Source organism: Heloderma suspectum, chromosome 4, assembly GCF_057233095.1.
Source record: "Heloderma suspectum isolate Gila_16-S chromosome 4, 16-S_ref, whole genome shotgun sequence".
Lineage (NCBI taxonomy): Eukaryota > Metazoa > Chordata > Lepidosauria > Squamata > Helodermatidae > Heloderma > Heloderma suspectum.
Genome location: NC_139461.1, coordinates 226,046,162 through 226,062,591, shown reverse-complemented (window position 1 = coordinate 226,062,591; position 16,430 = coordinate 226,046,162). Strand labels below are relative to the sequence as shown.

General features: G+C 45.1%; 1 protein-coding gene across 4 annotated transcripts in view; it reads right to left on the bottom strand.

Moving 5' to 3' along the window:
* LRP8 (LDL receptor related protein 8) overlaps nt 1–11,562 on the bottom strand; it is a 309,826-nt gene extending 298,264 nt beyond the window's left edge. For all 4 annotated transcript variants that reach the window (XM_084852479.1, XM_084852478.1, XM_084852480.1 and 1 more), the window contains exons 1-2: nt 11,284–11,562; nt 10,246–10,365 (exon numbers count right to left, since the gene is read on the bottom strand). In XM_084852479.1, the coding sequence (XP_084708605.1) occupies nt 10,246–10,365; nt 11,284–11,353 (190 nt within the window). In that variant the 5' untranslated portion in view covers nt 11,354–11,562. The remainder of the gene's footprint in view (nt 1–10,245; nt 10,366–11,283) is intronic.
* Between the last annotated feature and the right edge of the window lie 4,868 nt (nt 11,563–16,430).

Here is a 16,430-nt window from a genome sequence, read left to right as displayed (position 1 = left end):
ATTTAACTAAAAATTTTAGGTTTTGTATGTAAACTGCTTAAAGATATTATATTAAGTGGTATACAAGGATTATTAATTAATTAAAAGTGAAACAGTGTGAGAATGAAGAAAAAAATGTGGACCCAGTTTGCCCATGCTGATAAAGCACATTTTCTGCCTTACAACAGAATTCTGGGCTTCCTGGAGTTACATCAGGGTAAAGTTGGCCCCTGACACTCATGCCAACTGGCCTATTGCACTCCTGCCAACATCCCTAATGAGGGAGGTGATCAAAAAAGGGATGCAAACCAAAGGACGCCAGCCTGAGATAAAGGAATAAATATCTGCCAGTCTCCAAAAGGAGTGGGGGGAATTCTATTAAATGTGCTGCTCTTTGAATCTTGAAGTATTTATGAAAAAGAGAAGGGAAAAAAAGCAGTGACATGTCCTTTTAAGCCAAGATCACGCCGAACACAATTCATTACTTCTAGCATCTCCACAGCATTTACTCATGCACTTTCTTTTGATGTGTATGTTTGATCACCAGACACTTGATGCTTTAGGTCTCAATCGTATCTGCAATTCATTCCGTTTGTTCCAAACACTCTCTTCCCCTGCCCCTTTATTTAAGTAAGAAAGTGTTTCATGGCATCCACTACAGTATCCTAAACACTCAGTAACATATCATCAATTAATAGCAGCATCTCAGTTGGGAGATTAAATCCTGCTGTGATTTACAGCAGAATCCACAAAGGGCAAGTGATTTTCTTTGTTGTAATTTTTATTTATGTATAGAAATACTCTTGGTACGAATCACAAATTACAGTTTCTGGCCGTCATCTTCCACAAAAATGTGCACATTCTGATAGTCAGAAAACTTTCTGACTGGGTCTCCATTCATTATTACACTAGCCTTGAACTTATCTTTTCTCTCTCCACAGGCTTCCAAGTAGACAGACACACACTCTGGTGGTGGCTAGCCAAACAACACAAAGCAGATGAGCAGTGACTCACAAAGACATCCACAGCTCCAATGCATTACAAGTTCCCCAGCTCCCCTCCCCACCACCTGGGAATATATGCTGCCACTGCATCCGATAGGGAGGCTAGTCCTTTGAAGGAGGCCTGGATAGCCCAAAATGTGTTGGGATGTGTTGGGAAGCTACATTTGTGAATTAATAAACCTTCCATGCATCAGTGTTTGCCATCATCTTCTTTTATGACTTTTTAAAAGAAAATTACAGCCTACATTACGTGTTGATGGGTGTATAGGAAATAGTGCCATCTTATGAACACAACGCCTATACTAAATGAGTAGATGCAATGTTCTTTCTCTCTTAATTGATGTACAAAGGTTCAGAACAGTTACCTTATATGTAGTCACAAGTTGTCTTATCTACTGACCTGGTTCACACATAATGGCTAACTATGGGTTAAATAACCTAGAGTTATTTGTGGCCACACAGTAGCGAGCGAGCACGCTGCCTCCCATTCACTCACCTGCTTCCACTTTGCTGAACAAACCAAGAATGCCACATTCTTGGGTTGTCATGACATATAAACCCAACACTCTGGGTTGTTTAGGGTTAAACAACCCACAGTTTTAATCCAACAAACAACCATGGGTTAAAATTCTGTGTTGTTTAACCCTAAACAACCCAGAATGCTGGGTTTGCACATCATGACAACAACCTAAGAATAGGGCATTCCTAGGTTGTTTAGCAAAGCAGAAGCGGGCAGGAGCCAATACACTCACTTGCTCCCATGTGCTCACAAACAACCCATGGTTTGTTAACCATCCATTGTTTGACTGTGTGAACCAGGTCACTGTGTTCATGAGTTATCACTGGGTCATGACATCAGCAGCAATTAGGGCTTTATTATGGTCGCAAATGCTCACCAGAAGCACTGTTCCTCATCACTTGTGGAATCAATGCACATATGTATCACGATGAACCATAACTGATTACACTGACCACACACCAGAAAAATGAACTTTTCAGCAAGGGAACGGCCAGTAGTGAACCACTATCAGTAAATGCCAAATGGCGGAAACAAAGAGGGAAGGGTGGTTGCCTTTAAGCACTGCTTCTAAGCTTCTAGAAGCAACTGTTTCCAGCTCTGGACTAGATTCCTGAACTAGATGGACCTTGGTCTAATCCCACAGGACTTGTCTTGCATTTGCCCAAATTAAAAGGGCATCAAATGCAGCCATACCATGCCTTACACAAAAGAGAAATAGTGTCTGTCACTCAGGGTGCATCATACTCAAGATCCATATTATCACACTGAAATTGGCAAAGGGCCCTTCTATACCGACACCAAATACATTTAGCACATTTACAGAAACCCCCGATTCGAACAGAACCCAGAGAGAAGGCATCCAAGTACATTAAGATCTGCTAATGAGGCTTTGCTCCAAGTACCATCTGGCTGACAAGCTATGTCTGTTAATTGCAGAAGGTGCTTTCAAAGTAGTAGATGACTATTGGAGGCAAGGTAACCACACAGTGCACCTGTGAAACACATATACCTCCTCAAAAGCACAATCACTAGACAATCTGGCCCATGCGAAGATTTTTCCCCAAACCGAGATACAGCAATTTTCTTGCTGATACAGCCCCTGAGCAAGAGCAAGATTAAAATCATCCCAGTTAAACCACAGAAGTGTTCTTTGAAGAAATTCCAAGAAGAAATTCCACAGATAGAAATCACTTTCTATCTGTGACAGTCCCCTGGTTCTTCAGAAGAAATAGGGTAAACAAAAATGTTTCCTGATAAATGATCCATAGCTACAGTATCAAGAACAGAATTCACAATATATTCTTCAGATATATATCCAACTACGTCTTCGATACCATAGTTGTTTCAGAGGTTGTTCCACAGTGCTTACACCTGACACTTATGAAACCTCATAGCCCAATTGAAAATGGGCTATGAAATCCGATTTTAAAAGTTTGTATTATTTTGTATTCTGTTACTTTTCAATCATTATTGTTCACTGCTCTGAAATTTTCTTAGATGTAGAGCAGTTTATAAATGCTATACATAAAATAAACGTTATTTGCTTCAGACCTTTGGCTACTTTTATCACATCTTTTTCATCCGAGTTGTGCTTGTGGGAGTGAGCACACTAGCTGTCTTGTTTAGCTGAAGCAGTTAACCCAGCCTCCCCACCTTGCTCATCTCTACAACACAAATGTAAAAATATGCATTCTGCAACAAGAATACTTTGTCTACAATGTTGTTTGGCCAAGGACATTGGATGTCTTATCATAGATAACCTTCTACATTTAAGAAAATAGAAAGCCTGGTATTTTAAAACAGGCTCACGCTGCGTTGTGTGGAGTAGTGGAACTGCACAGTGGCTCACAATTGCAAATACTCTGAAGACAAATCAGCACCAACACCTGGCCTGGTCACTATCTATCCAAGCCATGTCCTTGTTACTGAAGAAGATAGTGAAATTAACACACTGTTATAAGAGATGGAAGCCTAACAATGGGGTACAGCTCGCATGGTCACCTTCATCCACACTGCCATGCCCATAGCCAGGCTCAGATTTCATGGTTTTGTGGTTGGGGGCACAAGAAGACTCCTCCCCTGGCCAAATGTCCTCCTCCTTCCCCTGATGAGTATTAATGATGGTTCAGTATTATGTCTGGACTGGCATAAGCTTAGTTAGCTTTTAAATTAGAGATTGAAACCAGAATTAGAAATTGGTTTGTATGTGTGGTTTAGAAGCTAACTGTGATTAGGCTGGTTCAGAAGTAACACTGAAACATACTTAATATTCACCAGAGAGTGCGGAGTAGGGAGACAGTCACAAGCCCATACAGCAGTCCCAATCACCAAATCATGGTTTGGCAATCGTGCAGCAAGACATCTGAACCAGACCGGCGCGGCCTATGCTAGGGTTCAGAATTTCAGGGGAAAGAGAGTCTTGTGACAGAGAGCAGCAGAGACGTTTGTGTCCTCCAAAATTCTTTCTTCTCCACAGTTAGCAGCCTCATCCTGAATTGATGCCTGGCAATCTTAGCCTAGGCAATCATGGCTGCTAGCGCTCTGGGCAGGATTAACCATTATGCTAATGAGGCTTTAGAATAAAATCCCAGCCAAATTGGGACACCTGCTACAGTGGAATTGTCCGAAGGCAAGACTGGATGAAGAGTGTGATTATCAGACTCTTTATATTGGTCTTGGGTTTGTTTGTTTTAATTACCCAAAGCACAGAGAAGAGCAGAACTGGGCCATTAACGCTGTACTAGAAACATCGTTCTCTGCCCAGGAAGGGAGTAGAATAATTACGTTTTCTATACCACAAGGGTTTCAGAACAGGAGGAGCATGCCCATTTATGTTCAAGTCTCAACAAATACTGCTAACAAATGAAGACAATTACGCATGTTTGTTTAGGCAGTTTCTGCCTTATCAAATCCTCCCTCTCCCCTGACCCCCAAAAAAGTGAGAGGAGGGAGAAGCATTTCTGGTAGTACTTTGGCTGAAGAAGAACTAGCAGCCAAAAGCAGGGAGGTCTTGTTGAATCATCCCACTCAATTAATTTTGCAGGAATGTGGGAGGTGTCTTCATTTTATTTATACCCCACCTTCTATTAAGGAAATGGTGCTCAATATGGCTAACAATTAGAAGCAAAATTTAAAACAAAAACCTAGTTAAAACCATCACAAAATAAAAACAGCACCCAACCCAACAGACCGACTTATATGCCAAAGGACTACTTGAACAAAAATGTATTTGCCTGCCAGCGGAAGAACAACAGAAAGGGAGCCAACCAAGTCTCCCTCGGCATGGAGTACCACAGCCTGGGAACAGCCACCAAGAAGGCTTATATTCTGCTATATAGCTACAAAGTTCTACAAAGAATCCTTCTCATTGTGCAATCATGCTTTTATCCCTTGTTTCCCTGTTTAACCATGTATCCTTCTACATTATGCTCAACACACAGAAATGCAGTAGTACCCTGATTATGCAAAGCTTATGCTCCTAGCACAGGTCAGATAGGGATAAATACAGCATAAGGAGCAAAGTGTGTGGAGGAAAACTGTCTTGTGGTTGGCTGCCGAAAGGACCCCCATAAATCTAACATTCCTTTGACATAAGACAGGCACTGGGACAGCCAGGAAGTAGAAGCAAGGAGACAGCAAGAGCCTGTTCACAGGAGGCTGCTTTCAAGAAGCACAGTGAGTACCACCAACTCCCCGTTTCCCCCACTCCTCAGAACAAAATACAGTATAATTTAGTCATTATGCCATTTAAAATATACGACATCCTTTTTGAAATTGGGCAATATTTATGCTGATACGCCCACAAGGCTTAATTTATTTTATAAGCAGATTATTTGCAGAAATAACTGCCTGAATGAAAATAAAAACTGCAATAAGTGAACATCTAATGGTTTTGGAGCAGCTAAAAATCTAGGGGGTAAATGCTCACTTGTGGTTTGCGCCTAAGTAGCGAAGAATAAATCCTATCAACTTTAAAGCTTGCTTGGGGTAATAATTACTTCCTCAGTAGCAATCTACAGTCTATTAGTGAGGTATCAATTAACCTTTACCTGCCTTGCTGAATTTTTTTTAAAAGTACATCTGGAATCTTTGCTAACCAACAGGCCTCCAAACAAGTTACAACAACTAGATGCTGCAGACACACAAGGACACCATTTCAGAAACAGGAGAGGAGAAGAGTGAAACTTTAGAAGGGGAAAGGAAACAACTTTCAAAGGCCTATACTTGTATAGTCAGAGATTAAGGGTGACATCCTATGCATGTTTAGAAAGAAAAAAGACCTACAACTCCCAGCATTCTGGGAGCCTAAACATGCATAGGACTGTACCCTACAATGCAAAAAAAAAAAAAATCCACAAAAAACAGAAAAGGTATTTTAAAATTATTTGTTTTTAAAAAACACACAATTAGAGCAGGATGATCAAGCATAATCACACTTCTGCTGAAGCCAAAGGAATTTCACTTTGGGCATGTACTGGCCAGAATTCAAAAGTCTGCTAAGGTAAGAAACCAGATGGCTATAAAATGGGGTTTGGAGGCAATCTACTTCTTAATAGCAGGAGGACACAGTGGCAGTGCTGTGCTCTGCTGTTTTAAGCCTTTCCCCCTCCAAGCCTGGCTCCAATACAGGAGAAAAACAGCCTAAAACAGCAGAGCACACAAGAGGGGTGGTGGAAGGTTTATTTATTTAGGTGCTTCAATGCCACCTTTCAGGGCAAAAAATACCCTCTCACAAACAACATAACAATTTGAAATACAGAGCACATTAAAATATTTAAACTAATTAAAACAGCAGCATAAAGCATCCCATACTACATGAGCATTCCATATAAAGCACATTAAGCAATTTAACATGATAAAAGATAAAGGCAGCAGCTCTTTAGAAATTCAGGCCAGCAACAATAATTAAAAGCAGACTGGAACAGGCCTGCTTAAAAACAGCAGAAGAAGGGGACAAACTTCATGGAGGGAGTTCCATGAGGAGAGGGCTACCACTGAAAGGCCCTGTCTCCTGAGCCTGCCAAATTAATCTTGATGTGGAGCTGCAAGCAGGGCCCTCTGCAACCAATCTTCGAGCCTGAGCAAGTACATGAAGGTGGAGGTTTTGTTTCCCTTCACCGTGCACCCCATTTATCATTTAAAAAAAATAGATCCCCTCCCTCTGTTTATAGCCAAATAGGGTGAGCAAGTGCTAATAAATGCACACTCTCCTGGTTTGGTGCTTTGATGCACAGGAAGTGGCCAGTGCTAGGCCAATGGCATTGTTGACTTCTCTCTGAACATCTGATCTATGCCGCATCACAAGCTGCTTTTGAAACCCCCAATTTCAAAAGCAGTGAGCCCCGATTCAAAGCTGGATGATGTTCAAGAAAAACAATATAGGCTCATAGAACTACTTCCATGATTCTTTCGATCCTGTTCATAAGCCCATGTAAATAACACCATTTATTTATTTCACAAACAATGCTCATATAATGTATAAAGTCTGTGGACTTGCTAGATAAAGGTGCTTTGAAGAATAATTGCAATGGGTACAAAACTCAAGGGCTGATACCCACTCCTGCCCTCTATAACTGGTGCTCCTGAGGACAAGGAACACTATGCCTTGCAATGCTAGATAAACAGATGGGACCACTACAGATAGTCATTATGCCTACTGCAATTTGTTGCATACAAGCTGCAAGTGTTCGATTGTAGCAGAACATTCTCATTGTCATAATTCAGCATGTGCTGCCTACTGGATGACAGTAAATCTTAATCTAGAAATAAGGGGCATATAAAAATCCTCATATAGGAGACATGGTGCGATCTCATTGTATCCTGGATGAAAAAAGAAAAGAAAAAGTAGCTTTAAAAACTGGAAGATTTTCTTCAGTATCAGTAGTCATTCATACTAAGCATGAACAGCATAAGTGAAAAGTCATGTGCTCTAATGGAACTATATTTCTATGTCTGTGTACACACAAAGTATTTTTTTGTTTTTTGAGGCTTGAAAAATCAGTTTTCTTTGTAGTGCAATACATTCTATAGTTCTCACACAGGGATGAATACCTTGCCCAACATGAAGCTGAGGTGGTACAGTCCTCTCAAGAGGACTGCCTCACATCAGAAGATGCACATCAGCAGCTCATTAATCTCTTTCTCACAAACAGCAGTTGAGGTGACAAACCAGTATCTGGACTTCAGAGTAGAGATTCATATGACTGGATACTCCTTCAAGAAAAAAAAAATCTTACATAGAAAACTATTATGTCAGGGAAACAGCTAGGTTATAACGTGCAGGGAATATTTGGTATGGAGAACATTCAGTGATGTGAGCCACAACCTGCAGTGGTATAGTCTTGACACAGGTTTTCCACGTCATCTTTTGTTTGCAAGGACTAGGTCTTAGCTCAGTGGTGGGGAATGTGTGGCTTTCCAGATGTTGTTGGACTGCAACTCTCATCAACCCTAGTCAGCATAACCAATGGTGAGGAATGATGGGAGTTGCAGTCCAAGAACATCTAGAGGGCTACACATTTCCCACTGCTGCCTTAGATCTTAACCGGGGCTAAAGACTGTAGGGTTCTTCAGCCACAGGAAACAAGCACAGCACAAGTAATCAAAGCCCCCAGTGCCTGCTGCTGTCTGCTAGTTCCACAGGCTAAGTACTTGTGGGTTATGGGAACAGGCACTGGAGAGTTCATACACTGCAACACAACATGCATTCAGTAGCTATTTCCCTAAATCGACTGCATGAGTCTTCAAACACATACACTTGGTATTTTAGATCCACCATCATGTCAGAAACTTTACCACTGCTCTGTGGATTAAATCATAAGAAGCATCCTTTATCTGTCATTAAGCTCATGTTACTTAGGCATTAAGAAATAATGCAACCTTGAATACTTATATAATTATTTGATAAGCACCCAGATACATGATGGCAATGCAGTGCAGTATAGGTCAGAGTGCCTGATTAGGACTGAAGAGAGCTGAGTTCAAATCCCCATCTAAGCCCTGATGGCACAATTCTATGCATGTCTGCTCAGAAATAAGATCCACTGCATTCAATGGGACTTGCTCCCAGGCAAATGTATATAGAATTGCAGCCTAAGAATGCAATCCTATGCAAGTTTGGACAGATAAAAGTCCTGGGTTGCACCCTAAGTGACCTTTGGACAGTCACACATTCTCAGCCTAACATATCTCACAGGATCATTCTGAGGAAAAAATGGGGACAGAAAAGTATCATTTATGGCACTCTGAACTCCTTAACAGAAGGTTGGCATATTTTTCACTGGATGGCTATAATACAAGAAAGGCAACATTCTGGTCTTTCCAGTCCCAAATAACAACACATCCCTAAATTTGAAATACAGAACATACTCCATTAGCAGCCTAGAGTTTGATCACTTTTACCTGGATAGCTGTGATTCCATACAGCTTTACAATTTGATAACCATTTTCACGTACATAACTTTAAAATGCAGCTGTTTCAAAAGCTCTGACACTAAGAAAAGGATTTCTCTTAAACAAGAATACCAGAAATTCAACTTGCACACAATAATGTTTATGCCAAATCCTAATGATATATATAAAGCTTATAACATATCTACACTGTCATCTGGAACTTGATAAACACAAGAATAGGTTGAATAACTGAAGGAAGAACTTATCTATTGTTTTAAATAAATGAAATAAAAACTACTCTTCATACTAGTGAAAGAGGAAGTTACTGCATACTGACAGTGGACACCTATACATGTCTACCCAGAAGTAAGCTCCACTGAGTTCAATGGAAATTATTAATTTCATTTTATTTATTCCCAGTCAACGGTGCTTAGGATTGCAGCCTTAAGACATCTTCCCCTCTCTGTATTTGCATGTAAGAATCTACTGGTACGAATCATCACCTGGATTGCCATTTAGTGGTAAAGAGCTTAATCATCACTGGCCTAAGGGGCTCATCATGGCTAGGCAATAATAAACAGCTTTAGGTGAGTAAATTTAGATTGTCAAACCAGCTCTTCCGCACATCTCATCCTCTCTGCCTAAGCCAAGGGCAGGAAGGTGTGGCCTGGAACAGGAAGAGCGAAAGGCAGCTGGTTTCAAGTTATGTCCAATACTTTCCTCCCCTGACCCCCCCCCCGCCCTTTGTTATGAGAGAACTCATACCACGTGACCTATCTGGCGTTTCTCCGGCAGCCAATCAAAAAGTCGCCGGCAGAAGAGGCACTTTCATTCATAATCTGAAAGAGGAAGGAATCTTACACTGTACCTCAGAACTTTGAAACAGGATCTCTAACATACTGGGCCTTTTTTGCCCCCCAAAAAGGGGGGGGCGTGTCCAACTGATATTAGAACCTTCTTACAAGATGCTGAACCCCAATGTGGTTCCAACCAAGATGTGAGCTGTACAACTGCACAGAATCCTTTGAAAAGAAACACCCAGGTCTCCCCTAGAATCTAAGAGAAACTCCACTCCTCCCTGCACCTGGGATAAATCCGCTGGTGACTAAGGTCCCTCGGGAGCATTTTCCTCACCATTCTTCCCACAAAACCAATGAGTGGGAGAACTGGCAGTTTAGTTTGGGCCAGGATTGCTTCCTCTTCTATCCCCCCCCCCCCCGCCGTCCTTCACCAGTTAGGCGGCAGAGCAGAGCAAAAAGCCGCTGCTCCATTCAGCCGCTCCCGCCAGCTGTCCTCCGGCCTGCCTACGAGAGAGGACTGGAATGAGCGGCTGACCGCCCGGGTACTCACGGCAATCTGCCTCGTCGCTGTTATCCGAGCAGTCATCATCCTCGTCGCATTTCCAAATGGAAGGGATGCAGCGCTCATTCCGGCACTGGAATTGGCCCTCTTCGCACTCCTTCGCGGGGCCTGCAAGTGGCAAGGGGGGGGGGAGACACCCCGACCCCTGGGTTTCAGCGAGAGGGATGGAGGGGAGAGAGTGGCGCCCCTCCCCCGCTTCCCAGCCATCCCTTCCCCAGCCTGCTTGCAAACGGCAAGCAAGCCCGGAGCGTTCTAGGCCACATTCTCCCTTCTTCGAGACGCACGCAGAAAGCGCACGAAGGCCATCTGCGATCGGGCATCTCTCCCCTCAAGAGATGCTCTTTCCCCCACCCAGGGCAACCCGATTTTAGGCAGGCTGCCTCGGCCACATCCACGGGCTGCAAGAAGGCGGGTGCGCAGGTTGACAACAACAACAAAGGGTGCTTTCAAGCCAAGTAGGCGCTCGAATTTTTTTTTAAAAAACGTGGAGCCTCGTTGTTTTCCTGCATTTCCCCCCCTGTGACGCTATCCACACCGACGCACTGTTTTTAAAAGGGGCGATGGTCGCCCAAAAGGTTTTTTCCCATCATCATCACACATTTGTTCATTCAATTCCTAGCAGCATTTAAAAGGGGGGGGGGAGAATGAGAGGGCAAATCGCGAATTTAACGCGCTCTGGGCTCTGGCCGAGACGCAGCAAAATAGGGAACATCTCCTTTGCAAAGGGGGGTGGTGCGGTCCTAGGTGCGAGAGCGGCTTCACGTCCCCAGGAGCCGTTTGCGCCCCGTCCGTTCCACCAGGATATTAGCCCTCCCCGCGCGATCTTCTGGCGGAACCCACTCGGTAAGATGGCTCTGCCTCTCCCGTTTACACACGTACAATCGGAGCGGCTGTGGAGAGCCCCCCGGCGAGAGTCGGCCGGAACAGCCCAGGAGCGGCGGACGCGTGGGTCGCGCTCGCCCAGCCGCCCGGAGCCACGCCGCCTCTTAGCCGCCCCCCGCGCCCGGCAGCCTTTTCCAGACCCACCTTTGGCGATGTGGAGCTTGACCAGGAGCAGCTGAAAGAGCAGCAGCTTGGTCAGCGCCGGCCGGCACATGGCGTCCCCTCCTTCGCGGCTCTCGACCCCTGTGCTGCGGGTCGCGCGCAGCCCGGCGCTCTACCTTTGCCGGCGGACTGTTCACCGCGGGCTGCTGCTCCCTCCTCCAGCGTGTGTGCATTTCAACCCGAGCCAGTGACGCTCCCCACTGGGCGGGGTTTCAGCGAGCGAGCCAGACCTGGGCAGGCCCGCCAGCCCGCCGGCGACCTAGAGGCGAGACCACGTGGCCGGCCAAGAGGGCGTTGGGTCGCCCCGCCCCAGCCTTGGTTTAGAAACCTAAGCTACTAGCCCTCGTTGCGGCACGGTCCTTGAATAGCGCCTTGGACGTGCGGTGTGTATTGCGCAGTAAAAAACAAAGCTGTTGGTTTTTTTACAGCTGTTCTTTTATCTTGCTCGCTGTCCGCATGATTCCAGGAGGTAGAGCGCATCATTCCCATTTTACGAAGCCCGGAAATAAGATGGGGTATTAGTGACTCTGGGGGGCGCGGTGGCTTAGTGGTTAAGACGCTGAACTGCAGACTGGAAGATCGGCAGGTCAGCAGTTCGAGACCGGAGTGCTGCGTGACGGAGTGAGCTCCCGTCTTCAGTCCCAGCTTCTGCCAACCTAGCAGTTCGAAAGCAAGAAATTGCAAGTAGATAAATAGGCACCGCCTCGGCGGGAAAGGTAACAGCGTTCCGTGCACCTCGGTGTTCAGTCATGCCGGCCACATGACCACGGAAGCGTCTTCGGACAGCGCTGGCTCTTCGGCTTAGAAATGGGGATGAGCACCGCACCCTAGAGTCGGACACGACTGGATAGGGACACTTTTACCTTTTACCTTTATTAGTGACTGGCCCTAGGCCAGGTGAGCTGACCTATTAAAGTCAGTGGGCTGCTTCAGAATTAGGCGAACTTGATAGGAAAGTTTCCATGTTATGGGGCCCCGTCAGCAATAGGCTTTTGGTGGATCCAACTCACCCCCTGACATGGAAAGCTTAGCGGAGGCACCTGTCAGGAAGCTCCACAAGAAGTCCCTCTCCTGCAGGAGCAGAACAGCTGCAGGAAACTCCAGACTCCCCCCAGATACAACTCCGTCTAGTGCCACCTAATGACTAAGTTATATAATGACGCTATCCATGCTGACCCCCCCCACACACACAGACACTCCCAGGCAATCAAACCCGCCCTCCTGTGCTGTCCAGAGAGAGATGAAAATGGAGGTGTCCCGGTGTAACCCCAATGAACTGCCTGCTTTAGTCCTTTAGGGGCAGACTCCTCACGTAGGGAAGAGCTGGGGGGCGGGGGAAGTCAGTTTGTGCTGCTGGGGTGGTGAATGCTGGAAAACTGATTAATAATTATGGGCTCTTGTGGTCTTGTATAAGGTAAACTGATATTTGTGTATAGCTGAATTGCAAGGGGGATGGGGAATCATTTTTTTGCATCTCTGCTATTTGTTATAGTTTTCTAGTTATTGCAGAGCTAAGACCTTGCCAGTACAATTTATATGTTGCCATTTGTGGGTTGGAGTTAAAATTATCTACAGAAAAGTAACTGACGTGTCCAGCACCTTGTGGAAGGGGAGGAGGAACTTTGAGACTGGCTAACTGCAAAGTTGCAAGCAAGAATTCAATATTTCTATTTGGACTCAGAGGGGCTATTTGTCACATTTATTTATATAGGGGAAATTGATGTATGGTTTTGCACAACTGTGACTCTTACTAAAGACATTTTTGTTCATTTATATCTTTGCCAATTTTATTCCCCAGGTGGTGGGGAACTCGGAACATTAATCTCCATAGAGCCCACATGGGCAGAAATTAAATAGGCGGTATGGTGGTGGAGAGCGGGCCCAGCAGCACATCCCTCACCCAGAGAGAAAGAGGGCAAGTTTTGCAGGAGCTGCCGCCGCCGCCTCTCCCTGCTTGCTCGCATGTACATGGGGCTGGGGGACCGACCTCGCTCTGCACAGACAGAGGCACAGGGGAGTGCTGTCTGCCGTCTGAGTTTGGGTGGGTGCAGAAGGAGTCAGAAGGGAGGAGGGCCCACCTACTTGAGAGCATTCCAACCTCCCAGGGAACTCTCTGGCAGTGGTGGTAACTGCTGCATCTCAGCAGCAGCTCATTAGGGGGCATCACAGCTGCCCAACCCACACACATGCACACACACGCTGATTGCATTGGAGGGATTTGGTGGTGGACTTGGATTCGTCACTATCGCCATGTCTGCTTTGGTCCTCTCTACAGGCTGGAGAGGCGGTGGTGTTAGGAATTCCAGGGGTTGACCCGGGAATCTTATAACCTGAGGCTGAGATCCAGCCTAGTAGAGGCCTCTTCAGGCACACAAGGAGACAGACAGGTATGCAATGTCAGCCCTCGCAATTGGTAGACTATATGAAGCCTTTAGACTGGTCAGGTTTCATATAAACGCTATAGCTGCCTGCCCTTACCAAATCAATAGGGCAGCGTTCTATGTGTTTGCTCCTTTAGAGCATCATCCTATGGAGATGCCTGTCAGCTTCCAAGTTCGGAGGCTGCCTGGCATTTGCCTCCGCACTCTTCTCACTCTGCATTTTCGCTAGACAGGCAATTTTGCCCAACTAACAGGCTGTGTGGAGCAGGAGGGAAGGAGGCTGAGGTGGCCAGAGGACTCTTCGTAAGCTGGCCACCCCAGTCTCCTCTCCTCTGGGCCCACAGAAATGCCTCCCTTCCCTCCTCTCTGAGTGCACATTTGCAAGCTCGTAGAGGCAGCGGTGAGGGGGAGGCGGCGCGGAACTCGGACTCCTGGGTCCGAGGTCGAAGTGCTGTCTCCAGCCTCAGATCCAGGAGTCTGAAGTATTCTGTGGTCCCCCAGACACTGTATAGGTCATATAATTGCTCTCCCCAGGTGTTTTTACCTAAGGGCCTTCTGCAGAATAACCCCAAATCAGCTTTCAGTTCAGCATGCTGCACTCCAGACACCTTAACACAGCCTCAGCAACTCAGGATAATGGAGGCAGAAGTAGGTGGGTAAGGAAGCCAGACAGGAGGTATTGAATTAGGACAGTATACTCCATGAAGTTTCTGTGAGTTGAGGGGGTGGAGCATCCATGACTTTAGAAGGATGGAGGCACAATTTTTATATTTCTCGGTTTCATAGCTGAAAAATGCTATTTAATCAGTACATCAAATATCAAATGAGGTAGTCCAATAAAACAAAAGATTTCCATTATTTAAGACATATCCAACTCTCTGGATAAATAATAGATGCATATGTAATTTTATATACAGTTATAATTTGCATTGTTTGTTCAGTGCACAAAATCTGAATTTTCCCCCTCCAGGCAAAGTAGATATAACCTGGCATAATTCAAACCTCCCCTTCATGGATCACTGCCTTGTTGTGGCAAAGGGGCTTGCGTAACTCAGTGAAGCCATAAGCTATGCCGTGCAGGGCCACCCAAGATGGACAGGTCATGGCAGAGAGTTCTGACAAAATGTGGTCCACTGGAGAAGGAAATGGCAACCCACTCCAGTATTCTTGCCAAGAAAACCCCATGGAACGTATCACAAGGCTAAAAGATATGACGCCAGAAGATGAGCCCCTCAGGTCGGAAGGTGTCCAATATACTACTGGGGAAGAGCAGAGGGAATTTCCAAGTAGCTCCAGAAAGAGTGAAGCGGCTGGGCCAAAGCTGAAAGGACACTCAGCTGTGGATGTGTCTGATGGTGAAAAGAAACTCCGATGCTGTAAAGAACAATATTGTTTAGGAACCTGGAATGTAAGATCAATGAATCAAGGTAAGCTGGAGGTGGTCAAACGTGAGATGGCAAGATTGAACATCGACATCTTGGGAATCAGCGAACTAAAATGGACAAGCATGGGCGAATTTAATTCAGGTGACCATCATATCTACTACTGTGGGCAAGAATCCCTTAGAAGAAATGGAGTAGCACTCATAGTCAACAAAAGGGTGGGAAAAGCAGTACTGGGGTACAATCTCAAAAACGACAGAATGATCTCAGTACGAATCCAAGGCAAACCATTCAACATCACAGTCATTCAAGTCTATGCCCCAACCACTGAGGCCAAAGAAACTGAGGTTGATCGGTTCTATGAAGACCTACAACACCTTCTAGAACTAAGACCAAAAAAAGATGTCCTCTTCATCACAGGGGATTGGAATGCTAAAGTAGAAAGTCAAGAAATCACCGGCATAACAGGCAAGCATGGCCTTGGTGTCAAAAATGAAGCAGGACAAAGGCTAATAGAGTTTTGCCAAGAGAACACGCTGATCATAGCAAACACTGTTTTCCAACAGCACAAGAGGCGACTCTACACATGGACATCACCAGATGGTCAATATCGAAATCAGATTGATTATGTCCTTTGCAGCCAAAGATGGAGAAACCCTATACAGTCAGTAAAAACAAGACCTGGAGCTGACTGTGGCTCAGATCATGAGCTTCTTATCGCAAAATTTCAGCTTAAATTGAAGAACATAGGGAAAATCACTAAACCATTCAAGTATGACCTAATCATATCCCTTATGAATATACAGTGGAGGTGAGGAATAGATTTAAGGGATTAGACGTGATGGACAGAGTGCCTGAGGAACTATAGACGGAGGTCCGTAACATTGTTCAGGACACAGCAACTCAATCCATCCCAAAGAAAAAGAAATGCAAGAAAGCAAAGTGACTGTCTGAGGAGGCTTTACAAGTAGCTGAGGAAAGAAGGGAAGCAAAAAGCAAGGGAGAAATTGGAAGTTATACCCAACTGAATGCAGAGTTCCAGAGAATAGCAAGGAGAGACAAGAAGGCCTTCTTAAATGAACAATGCAAAGAAATCGAGGAAAACAACAGAATGGGAAAGACTAGAGATCTCTTCAAGAAAATCAGAGATCTTAAGGGAACGTTTTGTGCAAAGACGGGCATGATAAAGGACAAAGAAGGCAGGGACCTAACAGAAGCAGATGAGATTAAGAAGAGGTGGAAAGAATACACAGAAGAACTATACAGGAAAGATCTGAATGTCCCTGATAGCCATGATAGTGTGGTCACTGAACTTGAGCCGGACATCATAGAGAGTGAAGTCAAGTGGGCCTTAGGAAGCATTACT